This window comes from Tauraco erythrolophus, chromosome 3 (genome assembly GCF_009769465.1).
Source record: "Tauraco erythrolophus isolate bTauEry1 chromosome 3, bTauEry1.pri, whole genome shotgun sequence".
NCBI lineage: Eukaryota > Metazoa > Chordata > Aves > Musophagiformes > Musophagidae > Tauraco > Tauraco erythrolophus.
Window position 1 is genome coordinate 12,264,498 of NC_141467.1, and position 19,133 is coordinate 12,283,630.

A 19,133-nucleotide genomic window follows, 5' to 3' on the forward strand; every position below is an offset into this window, starting at 1 on the left:
TAAACTGATCTTAGCGATCTACTCGGTCATGTGGGAGCTTGGATGCCAGAATGCTAATCCTGATTTTATTTCTGGTGTGAAGTTCACTGAAAGAAGGTTACTTTTAGTTCTTGGAAATAATCAAACTGTAAATTTCCTGACTTATAAAATGAAAAGAAAAATACTTCCTTTTTTCACTGGACAAGCTAAGTCAATTAACTTTTTTTCAGTCATTGTCATTGCCAAATGTTTATTATAATATTAGTGATTAATTTTATGTGTGGTTTAATAAGCTTGAGATATTGCTGCTTTGTGGTTCCTGGATAGTGTGGGCTACAGGCAATAAATTTTTCATGGAGCTGTTGTCCATTAGGTATATTTTGTTTTTTCTCCTAGAAGCCCAGCTCAGTTCGTATTGATCAACTGGACCGCGAACAGTTCAATCCTGATGTAATTACTTTCCCCATTATTGTTCACTTCGGGATACGACCTGCTCAACTCAGTTATGCTGGAGATCCTCAGTAAGATGCTTTTCCTTCCATCTTTCATTCAGAAGCTCATTACTGTTGTAATTTGTGGCTTAAATAGAGCTTGTTTATGTGTTAGAGTCTGATATAAAGCTCAGTGCTTATGGTATTGGACACTAGCTCTTGTAAATTAGACAATATAAGGTATAACTTCTTTTTTCAACGTAATTCAGCATCTGTGGAAGTAAACGTGCATACATGTGCACATGAAATTTCTCAACCTGAGAACAGCTCTTCTATGTCAGACCAAAGGCTACCTCAAGCTCCATGTTATTTCTCTGAGAAATTTGAGTTGCAGGTTTTTAGAGAGAGAACAGCGTAACAGGAAGACATAGGGGGAGGAATACTTACCCAGGCTTCCAAAGGTCTGCAGCATATGGACTTCTGAGATAGAAGATGTGTTTAGACCAATTTTAACAGCCCTGACTGGACCTTCCTTCTCTACGTTTCTCAAATCACTGTTTGAATCTTTTAATGCTACTGACAGAGAGAATATTCCAGTTCATCACTTCCTCAGTACTATTGTGCATCATATGAAAGAGGATTGACTTTTGTTTCAGAGCTGCTACTTGATCGTTTAATTAGATGCTCTTCAGATCTTACATCTAATAGTGAAAAATATATCTGTTTTCTGTTTGCTTTCTTCATGACATTTATGTCTCTTGCACCCTACCGTATCCTACTTAGTTGTCTCTCTGTATGCTTTGAAGGATCAAGTCTACATACTGTTTCCTAGCTTGGAAGCTTTTGCGTCCATGCTGCTTTTCTCTGTACCTTCTATATCCTTATAGAGATTGCGAGGGGTATAGTGAAGGAATGGAGAGGGAATCAGAACTTCAGACAGAGCAAGAAATACTGTTTCAGTGTGGATTTGTGTAGTGGCATAAAAGTGATTGCTGGATTTTATACGCAATTCTTTTCTTAATTTCTGACAATTTCAGGGAACTAACTCTTCCAATGATTTGGAAATCTATTTTCTGAATAATGACAAACAGTATAGAGCCCATCTCTTGTGCATATATAGTTAAAGTTGTCTTTTTCCTCATACATTTTCCTCCAGAGTCTCTTAAGGACATTGAACTTCACCTGTAATTTTGAAGCCAAATCAATCGTGTGTGTGTATGACAGACATATTCTTCTACAACTCCTTGCTGAGAATTTTAGATTTAATATGGTAGGAAGTGGGAAGAGTGAGTGCTTATTCAGATAATACTATATTTTCTTTTGGCTTTGAGCATGACTTTTAATCCTCCTGCTCTTTTAGTTTTCTTATCCATAAAAAGTAAATAATTATACTAAAGAATAGAACCACCTCTATATTGATGCTGAATTTCTTAACATTTGTAAGGTTCTAGCACTATGCATTGAAAACAGTATAAAGATACAAAAATTATTCTTCACATGCTTTTTTATTTCAACTTTCTTTAAAATTTCCATGGCTTCCCCGCCCCGCCCCGAGCTGCTTACAGAATGTAGGCGTGCTTCTTTTTATCAAAGTAACAAAGCAGTTTTTGTGAAAGACCTCTGTGATGCCATGATAAATCTCAGGCTTAACTCCAGTGTATGTGTGAAATACATAATTCCCAGAAAAGATTTTCCTTTGGTGATTCTTTTCTTTATGAGGTTCTAATACAGAATTTTTGTGGATTTAATCTATTTCTTATTTCTCAAACTTAACTGCAATCACAGAGCTTGTTCCACCCTTATTAATGCTAGTAGTAAAATGTATATTGTAGATCATAGTTTCAGGATTGGGGTTGAAACCTTCTCATGGCATTTGTTTGTTTTCTGGTTGGTTGATTTGTTCATTAACCCATTTTTCTTCTTTGGATGGGAATTTGTCAGAAATAGATGTGCTATTCTGCAGATTGCAGAAATGCGGAGAACAAAGCATAAGAAAAATGTATGGATTGACCATTTCAGATGTGTTTATAGACTCAAAAAATATCAGCATCTCTGGAGGCAGAGAGTATACATTCAAGAATGCTGAAGAGAAATAGCTATGGAAGAAACACCAATAAGAAAAGATCTGTTTGTATGCCTATGAATGTAGGATGCTGGGAAGATTATGAAACAGTGAAAGAGCTACTCCTTCATTTACTGCTTTGCCACTTATGTGCTAACTTCCGACTAAAACCACTGTTCTAAGTTGATGCCAAGGAGGATCTTCTTTTATAGTGTAAACATAAAAGAAAATGAATTACTTGAGTAAACTTCTTCCCTCTGTCTTCTAATTCCTTGCTTCCTATTAAAAGTCTGGTTTTATGGGTTCTCTTGAAAAAACTCTACAGAGGTGGTACTATTTTGAAGATAGCATTGTTTCCTAAGGACATGAGGTCCATGTGATGATTCTCTTTATCGCTTCTCCCATAGTAACTTTCGAGCCTGTTGGTCAATTGCAACTGAATGTAATGGTGGGATGTTGTCTGTAAATGGAGTAAGTTCTTACAAGTTCTGTGCTAGATCAAGGAGAGGGTCCCACCAAAGAAAACGTTCTGTGAAGTGCGTGTGTCATTAGACATCCCAAAAATATGATAAGGCTAGATGTTTGGAGAAAAACAGAAGCCATAAGTATATGCTAACCACAGAGAACACTTGACTTGCCTTGTCCATTCAGCACAATCCCATAAGGAATGAAACTTTTATTTCACTGTTCGCAGAATGACTTCATGTTGCACATGACTTGTAGAGCTCTTTCTCATGCACTTCACTGAAATGTTTCCACCAGTGTAAGGACAGACACTTCTTGGGAGAGGTTACTGCTGCTTTTCAGTGAGTGATAAGTAAAGCCTGTAGAGAAGAAGGAGTTTTCACCTGCCTGAATTGAGGCGTCATGCTGTGGGCAAATCTTTCCAGCATGCAAGGTGGCCCTTTGGAGAGGACGGGTGGGTATCTGGGAGACCTGGATTCTGCCCTGAGCTTTGCTGTTCACCTCACGCTGCACACTAATGCCTCCTCTCTGTTGTTGTGTCCATCCCGCTGGAACAACTGAAGAGACACTGTCACGTCTCTTGGAAAACACTTTAAGATTTTTTTCTGGAGAAAAAAGATGCTTGTAGACAATCTGTGTGTATATGGGTGCATTATTAGCAGCTGGTGTGTTCCTAAGGACAAATGATGAGAAAATTTTATTGTATCAACTGAAATACTTGTTTTCTGTTTTTTTCCTTCAGATACCAAAAGCTGTGGAAGAGTTACGTGAAGCTGCGTCACCTGCTGGCTAATAGTCCCAAAGTCAAACAGGCTGATAAACAGAAATTATCACAAAGAGAGGTATGTTGAGCCTCCTTATAACTGATAATTGAGCATGGTAATTCAGGATGGAATAAAGCCATATGACTGCCCTGTTGATGGAAACAATAGAAATCCTTCAAAAAAATTTTCTTTTTAGGCCGTTAACACTGATTTTATTTTTTATCTTTACTTGTTAGTAAATGGATTTTTTCCTTTTTTCAACTGTCAAACTCTTGCAAGTTTTTTTACCGAATTATAGAAATGATCGTTATAGAACCGTAACTTCTTTATAGCCATTGCCATTAATGGTTTCAAGAATTAGCATAGAGAAGGACTTTTTATTTCAGAGTGCACTTTTAACTGGCTCATAATTTTAAACATTTCTCTTCAGAGATAAAAACTGCCACACTTGTGCATGGTTTTAAACTGTAATTTATTAGGCAGTCTTAGTGATGTTCCTTAAGATCTTTGAGTCAAAATCATCTGGTTGTTGTTATTTTCAGTAATCTTTAATGACAAATGAGGTATTTGTTGTGTTTTTGTCTTTTTTCTTCTTTTTTTTCCCCCTAAAGTGATGAGCAATAAGCATTTCCTAAGTGCAGATGCTCAACCAATTGGGAATTAAAATGAGAAAAATAAAGTCACCTAAATATAGACTAAAGCAGCTTGCTCTCAGGTATCTATCTGTTTAAGATCTTGGACTGAAGCTTTGAATTTGACTGGTGCATGTCTGCCAGGCACTCTTAATTGGACAACTTTCGTAAAGAATACATAGAGGAGAAATTAACTTCTTTTGTAGCAGATGGAATTTAATTAAGTGGTGTCATATTTTTATTTATCGATTAGAAACCCTGATGATTTGTAGAGTCATAGACTATCCTGAGTTGGAAGGGACCCATGAGGATCATTGTGTCCAACTCCTGAGTCTTCCTCAGTTTCCTAGTTGTGTAGCTTTGGTTGCAGTAAATGTTTGATACATTTGACATTGCGCCTGATTTTTATTGTTACTGCAAAGCATAGTATGCTGTTGCATTAGCAAGAGTCTTATTTAACATTTTATTTATGCTGATAATAAATAAGCCTTCAGGTTCCTTACTTGTAAATGGGTGAAAACCACAATGTTGTGACTTAACTCTGCCACAGTTGTAAGGAAAAAAAAAATGTTGTCCCTATAGGAGATGATTTTGTTTGCTAAAGCATTCTACACTCAGAGAGAGTAGAGGGGAAGACCATTGTTTTATAGGCATGTTTTCATTAGGGGCTGATGGATAACTTATTTGTAAAATTGTAGCGGATTTGATGTAAGGGGGTGATTATGTTTTGCTTCAAAAGATAAAATGCTCCTTCGGTATTTATCACCTACTGTGTGGTGTGCTGATTTTTGTTCCTAGACTGTGTTATCTAGGATAATGGGTTTATCAAGTCGTTGTCTGCCATCTGAGAGGCATACAGGAGCGAAGCAGAAGCTTCATGTGAGGATAACCTATGCATTTTGCCAATGGATGTATCAGTAACTTAGAGCTGTAGAGCTGCACCTGACTGGTACATGGGCTTTTAAATATTGAGTCATATATTATGAGTAACACTGGAGTGCTCCTGAGCCAGTCAGCCTGAAAGTACAGCTAGGTCTAGCAAACACTGCAGGACCCATCTCAGAAAACACCCAATGACACAGCCCCAAAATGCAAATTTTAGACAACGCACAAGGGGTACAGTGCTCTAAGCATCACTGCCATCAGTCATTCGCTAATACGAGATTGTATGATGTTCTTATTTGTGACAAGGTCGTGCCTGAGGGCTTTATTCCTCTAACCTAGCTTTGAGTGTTTACAGCAGGTGCATAAATTGGGACCCGAAGGCTCACTTTCAAGTCAGTGGAGAGAGAAATGCATTTTTTGAAGCCGTTTATCCCCCTTCATTGAATATAAAAGGAGCAGAACTAACTAGCCACCTACCCTAGATGCCTCAGTATTGAGGTGTCTTGAGGTTTGACGAATCCGCATCTGGATAGATGTGCCTCTTGGAACCATTCTGTGAGTCTCTGCAGGATGGAAGACAGAGCCTGTTCCTGCCCAGAGATGCTCACATGCTTCAGACTGGAAGCTGGGAAGAGGTGGCTTTGAACAAGTGCCCTGCAGTGAAAAGGAGAAGGAAAGGGAGAATGAGTTGCAGCTTTGAAAAGTTTCATGTTCTAAAGAAGGAAGAGGACTGAAGGAGTCTTTACCATTAGTGCATGCTGTGTGGGGAGCTTGCATACCCTGAGGGCCTTGTAGTATTGGAACCAGGAGGTCCTGATCCAGGGATGATTTATTTTAGCTGGTTTTTATTCATTCCATTTTTACAGAAAATATTTTCTTTTAGTGATTCTTTCAGAATCTTTTAATGATTCTGTCCCTTTCAATAGCTTTTAGAGATAAATAAACTGTTTGCACAACACTAAACAGCCAGTGGTCAAGGCAAAACAGATACTTTTTTTTTGAAAATTTTTTGATTGAAATAATATTGGTAGATTTCATCATAATAGGCTCCGGGACTAGCGAATGCTGACTCCTTTGTCAGACTGGGAGTACTGACAGTGTTGAACAGGAGCTGTTATGAGGTAGCCGAGATCACAAAGCAAAGCCTTTCTTTTACTTAGTCTATTATACTCCTACTGAATGCTTCAAACCAGGAGTACTCATGGTGATGGACTTGTATGGAGAGATTGTTTTGCACACGAGGGTAAAGAAAGTGCTTTCATTATAAGGACTGTAAGTTGCTTACTTATGTATAATTTTGGATGCATGAGTTGGACTGGTTTGCTCTGTCATTTGCGGTAAAAAATGTAGTCACCTCTCTTCTTGTTCTGCCAAAATCCTCTTTCTACACTGTAATCCACCACAGTCTGCAGCTGGCAATTACAAGATTTGGACTAGTCTTAGAAACTGCTTACCAAAAGCAAACCTTAAACGGGTATTGTGAATGCACTTATGGGTGCATTGGTACTGCTTTGTTGTAGAAAGTTCTTCACAGGAGCTCTGCTCTCTCCTTGTCTAGGAAGCACTGCAGAAAATTCGTCAGAAGAACACAATGAGACGTGAAGTGACCGTCGAGTTGAGTAGCCAGGGATTCTGGAAAACAGGGATACGCTCTGATGTCTGCCAGGTGATTGAAGTGCAGAGATGTCTGATGTATTTTCTTTCTTGATAGTTGCCATTTACCTCTTGCAAGGCTTTGCTGTGATTCTAGGCTGAAGAACCAAACAGAAATTAATACTTTTGCCTCAGTAACATCTGTTGATTTAGGGAAGTATTTTAGTGTCCTGTCCGCGCCTTCCACACACACAAAAAGATATTTTAAAGTTTCATTTTTCTTCCTACTGGTTGATTAGCACAAGGGAGAGGGGGTAGGCTTGAGGCTGCAGGTTATCCAAATGTTCAGTCTAGTGTGGAACTCCAAAGGCTTCTTCATCCATCTATTGAGTTGGTTTTAGATATTTTTTTAAAAACAATTTTACGGTGAAGCATGAAGAAATATCTTTTTTCTTGAAAGAAAAGAACCCACCACAACTAACTTGGATTAAAACAATGACCCTCAGTAGGAAGATATCTTTCATGTGCTCTGTTTCATATGCGTGACATCTCTAAGATACAGATCTCTACCAGATCCTATTCTGAAGCAGTTTACAGCCACCAGCTTTGTGATATGATAAAAAATAGTGCAATTTTTATGTAATACTGTATTAGTAAAATTCCAGTAGTCATAAGAGCCAAATAAATATGATATAGGTATACTTGCATCATATTTTTAGCTGTTGTTTTGGAGATGTTATTTAAGAATTAAATGCTTACAATTTAATAGTAACTTAACAGTGTGAAGTGTAAACTTTGAGGTTTGCTAGGCAAAAGTATAGGTAGAAATTCTGTTTAGAAGTCTGATAAAGCTGAAGGGGAAATTCTAACAGGAGAGAAGTGATAATTAAAATTGCTTTTCTTCTGTCTGAAACATTTCTTGTGATTCTACTATTGCTTCTGAAGATAAAGAAAGAAAATATTCGAACAGTATCTTCTCATATAGCTGAGAAAAATTACAGCCTTTTTCTAATTATTTGTTGTGAACTATATTTTTACAAGTTAAGTAAACAGTGTAAATTTCTAATTTAGGAGCTTTGAAACAGTTCTGCGTTATTCATAATGTTTTGTGTGATTCATCTCTTAATGTCTTCTTGAATATTCCTGTTTGGTTTTGTTGTTGAAGGACAGCAAAACACCAAAGAACGATGAAAGTAAAGCTATTTCATTTTTTTGTGCCCATCTGCAGCCATAATATCTAAATCAGCCAGTTCTGGTATGAAGGTCCTTTGATTTGATTTCTTTGAGAGGCCTGGAGTAGGCGAACTGTATGTCTGTAAAATGAAGGATTGCTGCTGTTGCTACGTGCTTTTTCCCTGATTAAAGAAGACTAAATACACACAAGTCAACTCTGTGGGCAGAGCTAAAGTGTGGTGATTTAAAATTAATGCTTTTAAAAGCATTGCTGGTTAGAAAATTGAAACTCTTTTAAATCACTCTGATAGCTTATAGTTGCTCTGAGTTCCACATAGCAGTATGGACACTGTCTTTGCAGTCTCAAAAATGAACCACTTAGAGGGGGAGGAAAAAGGGTGAGTGAAACGTTTCAAAAACATAAAATGGCTGTGTTCTGCCTAGCACACTTGAAATTCTCCAGTAGATGAAGTGCACTACTTGGCCACTAAGCTGGGCAGCACTTACTATGCAGTCTGGCAGGATGGGGCCATGCTGAGAAGATACTACACACGCACAGCCCCCATCATTGCCTGTATTGTTGCTGGTGTGCCTTCAGCAGCTGTTTTAAGTGTACAGAGTGAGGAGAGAAAGGATGTATTTCAGAATATTTTGGCTCACCTGATTCTTCTTAGGAGCTTCAGGTCATGAGCATCTGCCAGCCTGGGGGATGGTGGCACTAGCTGGGGCACTTGAGAGAGTCCCTGCCTTGCCATGCCAGCTGCAGCAAGAAAAGAACATGTGGCATAGCTAAACCATACATATTTACAAACAAAAACATAAGTTACTTGTATGTTTAGAACCAGATGCAAGTACCAAAGTTATGGGATAACTCCTGTGGCCATATGGTTTCAGGAGACTTTTTTTAATCACTAGCCATTCTTCAGCCTAATACAATTTTTAAAGCATGTATTTTCTTATTAAAAGAGAAACACATAAACCATCAGAAACATCAAATAGCTATAATCCAACAAGATACACATTAATTGAATCAATCAAATATTTAGTACCGTGAAGGCAGCACTTTGTCAATGTAACTGCAAGAGTCAAACGTAAGGCCTTTTGTGTGCTCCCAGGGAGACATCAATTCTTCGTTCACTGCACCATAGCAGATAAAAATCTAAAACTTTGTATTTGAGTTCTCAAATTTAGGGCCATAAGTGTTGGTATAAAGAATATTAAACTTTGCCTGGGGGACTTTTTCTGCCTAGTGCAGTGAAACATACAGGCAGGGAAGCAGAGTTGTCCCATGAAACAAGTTTAGAGTTGTTGGTTTGTTTTGGTTTGGTTTTGTTCTTTTTTTGTAGTGAATTCCTTCTATGAAAGAAGACTTAGGAAGCACACCTTTAGAGTTTATATGGAGATAAGAGGGATGTTCCCGTAGCTTCTCATTACCCTAAGAAAACTTTAAATGAGTGACATGGTAACAAAATAAAATTTCACTTACATTTACTCAGTTTGCATGAGTTTGCATGGAGTGGTTTGGCATTTTTCTGCCGTTCAAAGATCCACACAGTCTATTTCTTGCTGTTAACTAGTTCCTAGAAAAGGACCTGGGAGTGCCGATCAATAGCCAGCTGACCATGAGCCAGCAGTGTGCCCGGGTGGCCAAGAAGGCCAATAGTATCCTGGCTCATATCAGAAATAGTGTGGCCAGCAGGACCAGGGAAGTGATCGTCTCCCTGTACTCAGCACTGATGTGACCACAACTCAATACTGTGTTCAGTTTTGGGCCCCTCACTATAAGAAAGACATTGAGGTGCTGGAGCGTGTCCAGAGAAGGGCAACAAAGCTGGTGAAGGGTCTAGAGAATGAACCTTATGAGGAGCAGCTGAGGAACCTGGGGTTGTTTAGCCTGGAGAAAAGGAGGCTGAGGGGAGACCTTATTGCTCTCAACAACTCCCTGAAAGGAGGTTGTAGTGAGGTGAGTGTCAGTCTCTGCTCTCAGTTAACAAGCAATGGAACAAGAGGAAATGGTCTCAAGTTGTACCAGGGGAGGTTTAGATTGGATATTTGGAAAAATTTCTTTACTGAAAGGGTTGTCAAGCACTGGAACAGGCTGCCCTGGGAAGTGGTTGAGTCACCGTCCCTGGAGGTGTTAAAAAATGTGTAGATGTGATACTTTGGAATATGGTTTAGTGGAGGACTTTGCAGTGCTAGGTTAATGGTTGAACTCTGTGATGTTAAGGGTCTTTTCCAACCTAAATGATTCTATGATTAACTTCCAACGATGTTCATTTCTCAAGAATTTTACAGTCTTTTACTTAAACAGAAAGTATTGCCTTTGGTTATTCTTAACTTCTCAATCTTGCAACATTCACCAGTTTGTATTTTCTGCTGTTCTTTCTTTAACATGCAGAAATTCATAACGTCATTTATTCCATAAATTATCCATCATCTACTTTGTATGCTTGTTTTTCTTGCATTTCTCCACTCTATACACTTGTCTTCTGTAATTGTACACATTCCTCTTCCTGAAATTAATAGTGATAGCCCTCAGATTTTGATTTCCTTAAAATACATTATTCTTTTGAATATATTCATGTCATGTCACTAATAGGAATGATTAGAAGAACTGAAATTTGGTATCATGTCACAAAAGTGGTCACATACATAAAATTCTTTAAATACTGACATTTCTTCTGTAGCTCTTACTTTTCACTCTTACGCAAGGTTTTTGATGTTGATATACTTGCTCTACTATTGCACTGATAAACTATATTACTTGCTTATTTCAACCCAGATCCATCCAAAGTTAATATTAGTGTTGAATTCCTGCACTGAAAGAGGGAGACTTTCGTTGTCGCACCATAGAGTTAGTTAAATTTTTATTGACTCTTTTCCCAACAGAAAAACGTTATTTCCTAGATGATTAAACAGCAACCTTCTGATTTTTTTTAACACATTAAGCCAGGAAATTCCAGACTACAGCATTTCAAAAAGCCCTTAATTCTTCCTCGGTAGGAAATGAAGCAAAGCACTAATAACTCTTTTTCAAAATTAAGTAGCTACTGTTGTTTGGTGAAAGCTGGTTAAAGTGATATAAAAAGCTTCTTCCTTTTGTTCATCCTTGGCAGTAACCTAACACTCCAGGATGTTAAATGAGAAGGTGCAAACATATGCCATCGTATTTAGTCACAGCTTGTTGAAAGTTGATGTTACGATGTTACTAGTGACGAGATGGTTTTTTACTTCATTCAAAATACTTAAGTGGAAGACTGGTTTTGTGTATTTATTTATTTATTTAGTCTGGATGGGGCTATGTCCCCACTGTGATTATGCAGATGGACAAATCTGATTTAATTAAGTTCTCTGATGATGAAAGTTGGGAAAACAATGGTATTTTTTTTCTCATTTAAACCAAAACAGTAAAACTCAGTGTTGTGACAAATGGAAAATGTTTGTATTTGTACCTTGGTCAGCTGAGTACTCTGTACACTAAAGTCAAATACTTGTCCTTATTGCAATTGGTTTTTAGCACGCAATGATGCTTCCTGTCCTCACCCATCATGTCCGCTACCATCAGTGCCTGATGCATTTGGACAAATTGATAGGCTACACTTTTCGAGATAGGTGCTTGCTGCAGGTAAGATATGAAAAAATAAACTACTTGTTGGTTTGTCTTACTAATATTGAGTTTATCCATAGTCCTGCCTGCTGTACAAACTTGGGATATGCACTGCATTGCCACAATTTGGACGTACTTGATTACTTGCACTGCAGATGTTTCAAAAAGTTTTAGTTATTCTGAGAGACTTATAAATAGAGACATCATTGTGCATTAGGCATACACCTACCTTTGCTCCAGTGGTAGGCCTGGATTTGCTTGTAATGTGTAGAAAGACGAAAATATGCTTGCTGAAAAGACTGTCAGGTACATTACTCATTATTTCAGTTTTAAGTTATTTTTTAGGTATTTGTGAAGAATGCAATGTCATTCTGCAGATGAGCATGCATGCCTTGCTCCTTCCTTTTATAGTTGTTCCAAAAAAGAATAACTTAAGTGTTGCCTTCTTATTTTGTGTTTTTAACTAGTGTCGTGGCTTAACCCAGCCGGCAACTAAATGCCAGGCAACCGCTCACTCACCCTCCCCAACCACTGGGGAAATGGGGAAGAGAATTGAAGGGGAAAAGGGAAGCAGACTTGCGGGTTGAGATAAGAACAATTTAATAATAATATAAAATTAGAAGTAATAATCATAAAATAGTACTAACATATGTGTCTGTTTATATATATACATACATAAAAAATGATAATATATACAAACAAGTGATGCACAGTGTAATTGCTTGGTGACAAATGCCTGTCCTGTCTTGGCAATTGATCCTGAAACAGGTAAGTCATAAGTTCCAACACCCCAATCTCAGATGAGTGAGAGGCCCGAAAAGAGAACAAGGGAGAGAGAGATAAGAACTTTAAGAGACCAAGAGTCCAAGAAAGCCCTCTGGAGAGAATTGCCCCAACTTCCCAGTCAACCCTCATCTATATACTGAGCGTGACATTGCATGATATGGGATATTCCATTGGCCAATTTAGTCCTCAATACTAAGTCTAAGTTCAAATCAATAAGGGGAGTTGTGGACCCTTTGTACTGGCCATGCTCCCCCTCAGCCTGTTGTGCTCCTGCACACTGGCAAGAACAAAGCAAGCTGAAAGGTCCTTGGTGTCTCAACACCAACTATAAACATCAGTGCGTGATCAATGTTCTTCTAATAACGAATCTCAGACTGATTCCAAAACACAGAGCTCTTCTAGCTGCTAAAAAGAAAAACCAACTCTGTCCCAGTAGAAACCGGGACGGCTAGTGAAAAGGAGTTTGCAAACTTCTGCTCAGCTCTTGATTTCTACAAGTACCTAATAAATTTTTTGCCTTTACAAACAAGGGCAGGATCTGGAGAGGAGAATTTCTCACTTCTTTTAAATGCATCCATGTTGCATGACCAGGCACTTATGTAAGTCCATATTTGGAATTGACTGGCTCCAGAAGGCTGACTCTTGGCATGGTGGCCCCTTTCCCTTTGCTTTTTTCTGAAGTTACTGAAGAGAAATGAAAACTTCTGTTCAGGCCTTCGCCCTGAAAATAAGCATCCTTTCTTTCCACCGAGTGAGACTGTGAAAAGTGAATTTTCTCTAAGTTCAAAACGTGCAGTTTCTGTATGCATATGGAGACTTTACTTCCAAACTACTTGAATCAGAGTAGTCTCTTCTCGTAGCTTCTCTGTTTTCTAGAAGTTGGTTGCCAGGACTTGCCCTACTGAAAGTTACATTAAACATTGAGCATCTTGTAGGGTTTGGTTGTTTGCAGGCTGCCTTAGTTTTAATATGAAAGATAAAAATGCAGTGGTGAAAATCTTCAAAATGTTGAGATCAAACACACAAACCAAAAAGCAAATTGCAGTTGAAAAGGGGAGAAAGCACAAAATCAAGTGTGTCAGCATTAGTCAAATTAGTGTTTAGTTATGACAAAAGTACTTTATAATGCTTGATCCCTATGCAAATTTATTTAAAACCTACAAACTTGTTCCAGAAGAGAGAGAGCTTTTTAAAAACTTGTATAGCACAAGGCATGTACTTAAGCAATATCAGTTATGTAATTTTGCATTGATTTTTACCTGTTTCATCATGATGTATTCTTTTTAAAGTAAAGGCTAGGCAAGAAAGATTGTGATAATTTAACTATTCAGGGAAGTTGTAATGTGTCATCCAGTTCAGATAGAGCAGAAGTTGAGAATGTGCAATTATGACAAACTTATTATCGTTTGGAAAGCCACAGCAATATTTGAATTAACTACCGGAATGTCTTTGCTCACGGCACCAGTCCTGCAAATGTTTCAGAAGTAACTTTCTGCAGTATCAATTTGCCAATGTATCTCTTGTTTTATATACAAGGTGTATGTACACATACATTTATACATGCATAATATTTTTAGATGTGTATGTGTAAAGAAAGAGGAAATGCATGAGTTTGCAGGATGGAGTCATAAAAGCTAGCTGTAGTTCTATTTACTGCTGCCATTTTCGTAGTGGTGGTGTCAGCAGCAAAGTAAGGTTTGATAATGCTATTGTGAAACAGAAGACCAATTCTGCCATCGCTGTTCACTTCCAATTGAAGAGTGGTCCTGTATAGTCACAAGAGAAAGAGTTGTTCTGTGAATAACTGTGCCAGAGATATTTTTGTTTGTTTTTTTTAAAGTAGGAAAACTTCATAGAGACTTAACCTAAATCAAACGTGTGAATGGTTGAGAAGCTCTTTTAGTTGTTCATATTTTTAATATGAATGTTTATTATGTTTAAATAAGCAAATGTATTGAAAACAGGTCAGTGAAGCTGGTAAGCAAGACTCTTAAGGCAAATTGACAGTTCATGCTTTTTCTTTTCTGAGATAATTTTTCTTTAAAGAAAAAAAAGCTTGTTGAAAGTTAATTATTTAAACTGATGATTGGACATAAACGTTGCTTCTTTCTAACGTTTGGAATAATACATCTCACATTTAAATTGCTGGAACAAGCTGCTAATTGACAACATCACTTTGTAGCCTTTCTTCAAACTAAAAAATAACAATCATTAGCTACCAGTCTAAGTTTTTTTTTTTTCCCCTTACATTTGCGAAAATACATCTAAGACTTTTTTTTCCTGTATGTGCTACATTATAGCTTGCCATGACTCATCCAAGCCATCACTTAAACTTTGGCATGAACCCGGATCATGCTAGAAATTCCCTATCCAACTGTGGGATTCGACAGCCAAAGTATGGAGATAGAAAAGTTCACCATATGCACATGAGAAAAAAAGGTATGCAGTTACACCACTACCACTTTTCTCTCACCTCACAGTTAATCAGTAAGAAAACTTTTTGTCCATTATTATTTCATTGGCCATTGTTCTTCTGAGAGATCCCTTTGGTGGAGGATTTCATTGGTTATACACAGACACCAGTGAGGTCTTTCTAAAAGACTGGATTTTGCAAATTATTCAACAAATAAAGAGCTGAGAAAAATCAAATATAATAAGTAGGAGAACGTATTGCCTTTGATTTTTGGCAAGTGTTTTCTTCTTGATTTGCTTCTCAACATGGTGAACAAAACAGAGGATATTTTGTAAAAATGTCCTATTAATGTGAAAATAAGTGGTCTGTCTGCTGCAGAATATTCCTTACCCATTAGAAGTATATTCTGCTATAGCGAAGTAAATTGTTCATTGTTTATGTAATGTTTAAAATGTCTTTTTCATGCAAAGGTGTTATTTTTATCTGGCTCTCTGAATGCAACAGTACAGTAGTATTGTAATGGGACTGTGGTCAGTTAGGCAGAGAGCATCTGTAAGGATCATACTTGCTGTAAGTAAGCCCTGTAAGTAACAGGATAATCTCGTGTACAACAATTACAAAGTAACATTTTGAGTAATTATTTTGTAAGCCTATTCAGACTGAATTAATGATTGTTTATTTAATAGTGCATTGTTTATCTTTCTAGGGATAAACACGCTGATAAATATTATGTCCCGTTTGGGACAGGATGATCCAGCTCCTTCCAGGTAATGAAAATAATTGTTTGGAAGTAGGGAAGCTGTTGTAGAGAGAGATGTTTGGTAGAAACAACCCACTTACTGCCAGCAATAGCTTTGGCAAATAGTTGAAATGAAGTAATTTTGAATTGACTTTTATATTATGAAGATGTGCTGAACCTCCATTAGCAGTGACATAGTAAATGTTTGGTCATGCCTGCAGAAAACTCCTAAGGAAGATTTTAACAGATAATTCTATCATTTTTGTTTACCCTTGAAATGAGGAGGACTAAAAGGCTACCTTTTTGCTTTCTGCAGACTGAAAAATAAGATTTGTTGGTTTTGTTATCATTCCTATAAATTGGATTCTCCCATCACATCTGCTCACAGTAGTATCTTCCTGGCATAGCACCTTGTTAACATGAGTGTGATACTGAATGTGGGCTTCATTGATTTACTGATCTAATTTAAGGGCATATGCAAAAACCATTAATGTTATAATGTAATAATCCTTAAATGACCAGTTAGAATTCTGTACAAATAAATCAGGCTTAAGATGTAGCCACAAGCACCATATTTAGCCAAAGTGAATAAACAAAGCTCGTAGAGCTTATGCAAGAAGCAGTTGCGTGTGAAATCTCCTAAGGGCATAAACTAGAGGGCAGAATGTATTTTAGTTCATTAGTGCTATAACTGGGCCTTTAAGAGTCGTCATTTTGGAGGAAGCTTGGGAATGGGAGAGGTTGAATTCTGAATAAATTATTGTTGCAGTGTTCCTCAAATGCTGTTTCAGCTACACCATGCCCTTTTCTTTGAGAGTCTGCCTCAAGCTTATTTCAGCTCTCTTAAGATAACACGAGATAAGGCTAAATTGCATTAATTCTCACAAAATAACACAAATATAAAATCCCGCTTCTGAGATCTGTATTTTCCGCTGTGTTGCTACACAGAGCAGTTGTAGTGTTGTTCACACTTTATTGTTTTACACAGCAGAGGTACTTGAATTCTTTCAGCCTGTAACAAAGGCCTGATATTTCAGAAATTAGACTAACTACATAATTGTTGGGGGACTGCAAATTACAATAAAAGCTGTCAAACACTTGAGAAGGATCTTCTGGTTTAAAGAAAAGAAAAAACAAAATCCAGTGCCAATGGCCCTGATTCTATTACAACCAAATGTGAATTCAGAATGGTGCTACGTATATGCTTTGATGTATAAAGCAGAAATTAGTATATATTCGAAGACAAACCCACATTCTTTTTCAGCTGCTGTGTTCTATTAGTCCTTTGCTGTATAAGCAGGCAGAGAGTTTCAAGGAAACTCTCTGCTATATGCAAGACAAAGGAAAATCAGGAGCTGTGATAGAAGAAAAGGAAAACACAGGAAATACAAGATTCTACTAGCTTAATGGCATCTTTGAATGCATCTTCTTGTACCACCATTTTTTTTTCTGAGTGCAAAGGACGTTAAAGAAAACAGGGCATTTTAAGGTGCTATGAAAAATATGTAGCTTGCAGAGTCATCACACCCTGCAGGTGTTGATGTTAATTATGTACACTTCCCTAGTTACATACACAAGACTGAAGACAGGCTGTTTGTTTCAATCACCTGATGCCCTCTGATGGACAAGGAAACCCAGCCTCAGTGCCACTCAACAGTACTGTTCCCTTTCTCCGTTTGTTATGCTCTGACAATAGCTCAGAATGGAACATAAGAATATTTCAAAGGTGGTAGTGTCAGTCCTGAGTTTCAAAATTCATGTAGTTGTTATTCCATTTTGGAAAGGATTGTAACCCAGAGGCTGGGAGAGGCTGCAAGAATGTCTATCGTGGCTGATTAGCAATCAACTCTGATTTGTTCTATTTTAATTGTATTGTGTAAATAACCAGCATATGTTACTTAGCTGATAGTAAACCTTAAAATGCCTTTTTCAGGATTAACCACAACGAGCGTTTAGAATTTCTGGGAGATGCTGTGGTGGAGTTCTTAACAAGGTAAATGTGGAATTCTTCAACAGTCCTCACATCATAGAATCATAGAATCATAGAATGGTTAGGGCTGGAAGGGACCTTCAAAGGTCATCTAGTCCAACCCCCCTGCAACAAACAGGGATATCTTCAACTAGATCAGGTTGCTCAGGGCCTCGTCCAATGTTGTCGTCATACTGTTGGGTTTATTAAACTTTGCAGTGTCTACTTTATGACCATGTACGTTTGCAGTCCTGCCTGATATTTAGAACTGCACATCTGCATGCAGCTGTCTTGAAAATTCCTTCAGTACTGATGATACAACAAAGATGATTACAAAATGAAAAGCTAGAGTTTCTGTTTCACGGAGTGCAATTTTTAAATTGATTGGGATTAGAGATTATTCAGCTACGGACAAGTTGAACTTTGTACCCTTTTTTCAAAGGAAAGATATTTTTCTTAGCATGCCATTTTGTTTCCATGGATTCTTTTTCCCTACTTGCAAGTGAAAAGCATTTATTGGCAATACTGAATGTGTTGCAGTTCTTATATTTCCATTTACTAGGGCTGTAGCTTCCATCATGTCTGTATGTAAAAAAAATAGCTGAGCACAAATGTAATTTATTTAGAAGTAATAACAAAAAAACATGGTTCCTCAAAAATTGCTCCAGTTTTTGTCTGAGTATTCTGAAATCAGTGAACGATACTCGTACTTGAGTACTAGAGGCAGGCAGTTTGCACAAATTAAAGATAATCCATTTTCAACTGCTTTGTTCTACTGTTTTTAATAGAGGAGGAGTCTTGTTTACTGTAAAGCTTCTCTTTAAGCAAGTTTGTTTTATGAATAACAAAACTGCCCTTATCTCCATTCTCTACTAGCTTCTACTAGGCCAATACTCAAGATTAAAAGCTATTAGTCTATAAAGGTCTCCACTGCCCTTAAAACCCATGGCCTTTTCTCTCATACCACAGTACAGGCTGATAAGATGGAAGAACTGCTGATTAAAATGTCTTGCATTTTTCATTGTCATTGTTCATCAACCATTAGTTGACTTTATGAGCTAACTTTTATCTCAATTCAGAAAAAATGTGAGCTACATTTCTGTTCAATAGAGCATGCAAGCACCTATTTAAGTCTGATTTTTTTTTTTTCTAACTCTCTTGACTTCAGGTCTCTGCTTTTGTGAATTATGATACTTGATTAGATTGACTCCACGTTTTGTAGCAATTTTTACCTGTAAATAATCTTGCATCTGTCTGCACTTTTCTCCCTGTATACTGAGTTAATAAAATATTTTAATAATTAATGACATCCACAGCCTTATTTGGGGAATGTTGAAAACCCTCTCTGTATTAACTTCTTTCTGACATGGATTAGATAGTCATGTATGAAGATACTCAGAATCATTTATCCTTTACTCAGATCTTGGTTGGATCACTGAGTTACTTTTTTTGTTGTTTCTGTTTTATGAAGTATCTTACTTGCATGATGACAAATATTAAAGACAGTTGAAAGCCTGTGGTTTTTACTCATTTTTTTTCTGTAGTATTAATGACTTTGCACATTTGATACATAGAGACTGTTGAGTTCTGTTCTTTGTTTTGGTTAGCATCTGTTAAAGTACTCTAAGAAACTTG

The 19,133-nt window shown here is 37.4% G+C and overlaps 1 protein-coding gene across 3 annotated transcripts in view; it reads left to right on the plus strand.

Annotated features, from left to right (window-relative positions):
* The window catches only part of DROSHA (drosha ribonuclease III), an 83,900-nt gene that overhangs the window by 42,724 nt on the left and 22,043 nt on the right, over nt 1-19,133 (plus strand). For all 3 annotated transcript variants that reach the window (XM_086609008.1, XM_086609009.1, XM_086609010.1), the window contains 7 exons: nt 376-500; nt 3,680-3,779; nt 6,777-6,884; nt 11,502-11,609; nt 14,678-14,816; nt 15,497-15,557; nt 17,463-17,522. In XM_086609008.1, the coding sequence (XP_086465134.1) occupies nt 376-500; nt 3,680-3,779; nt 6,777-6,884; nt 11,502-11,609; nt 14,678-14,816; nt 15,497-15,557; nt 17,463-17,522 (701 nt within the window). The remainder of the gene's footprint in view (nt 1-375; nt 501-3,679; nt 3,780-6,776; nt 6,885-11,501; nt 11,610-14,677; nt 14,817-15,496; nt 15,558-17,462; nt 17,523-19,133) is intronic.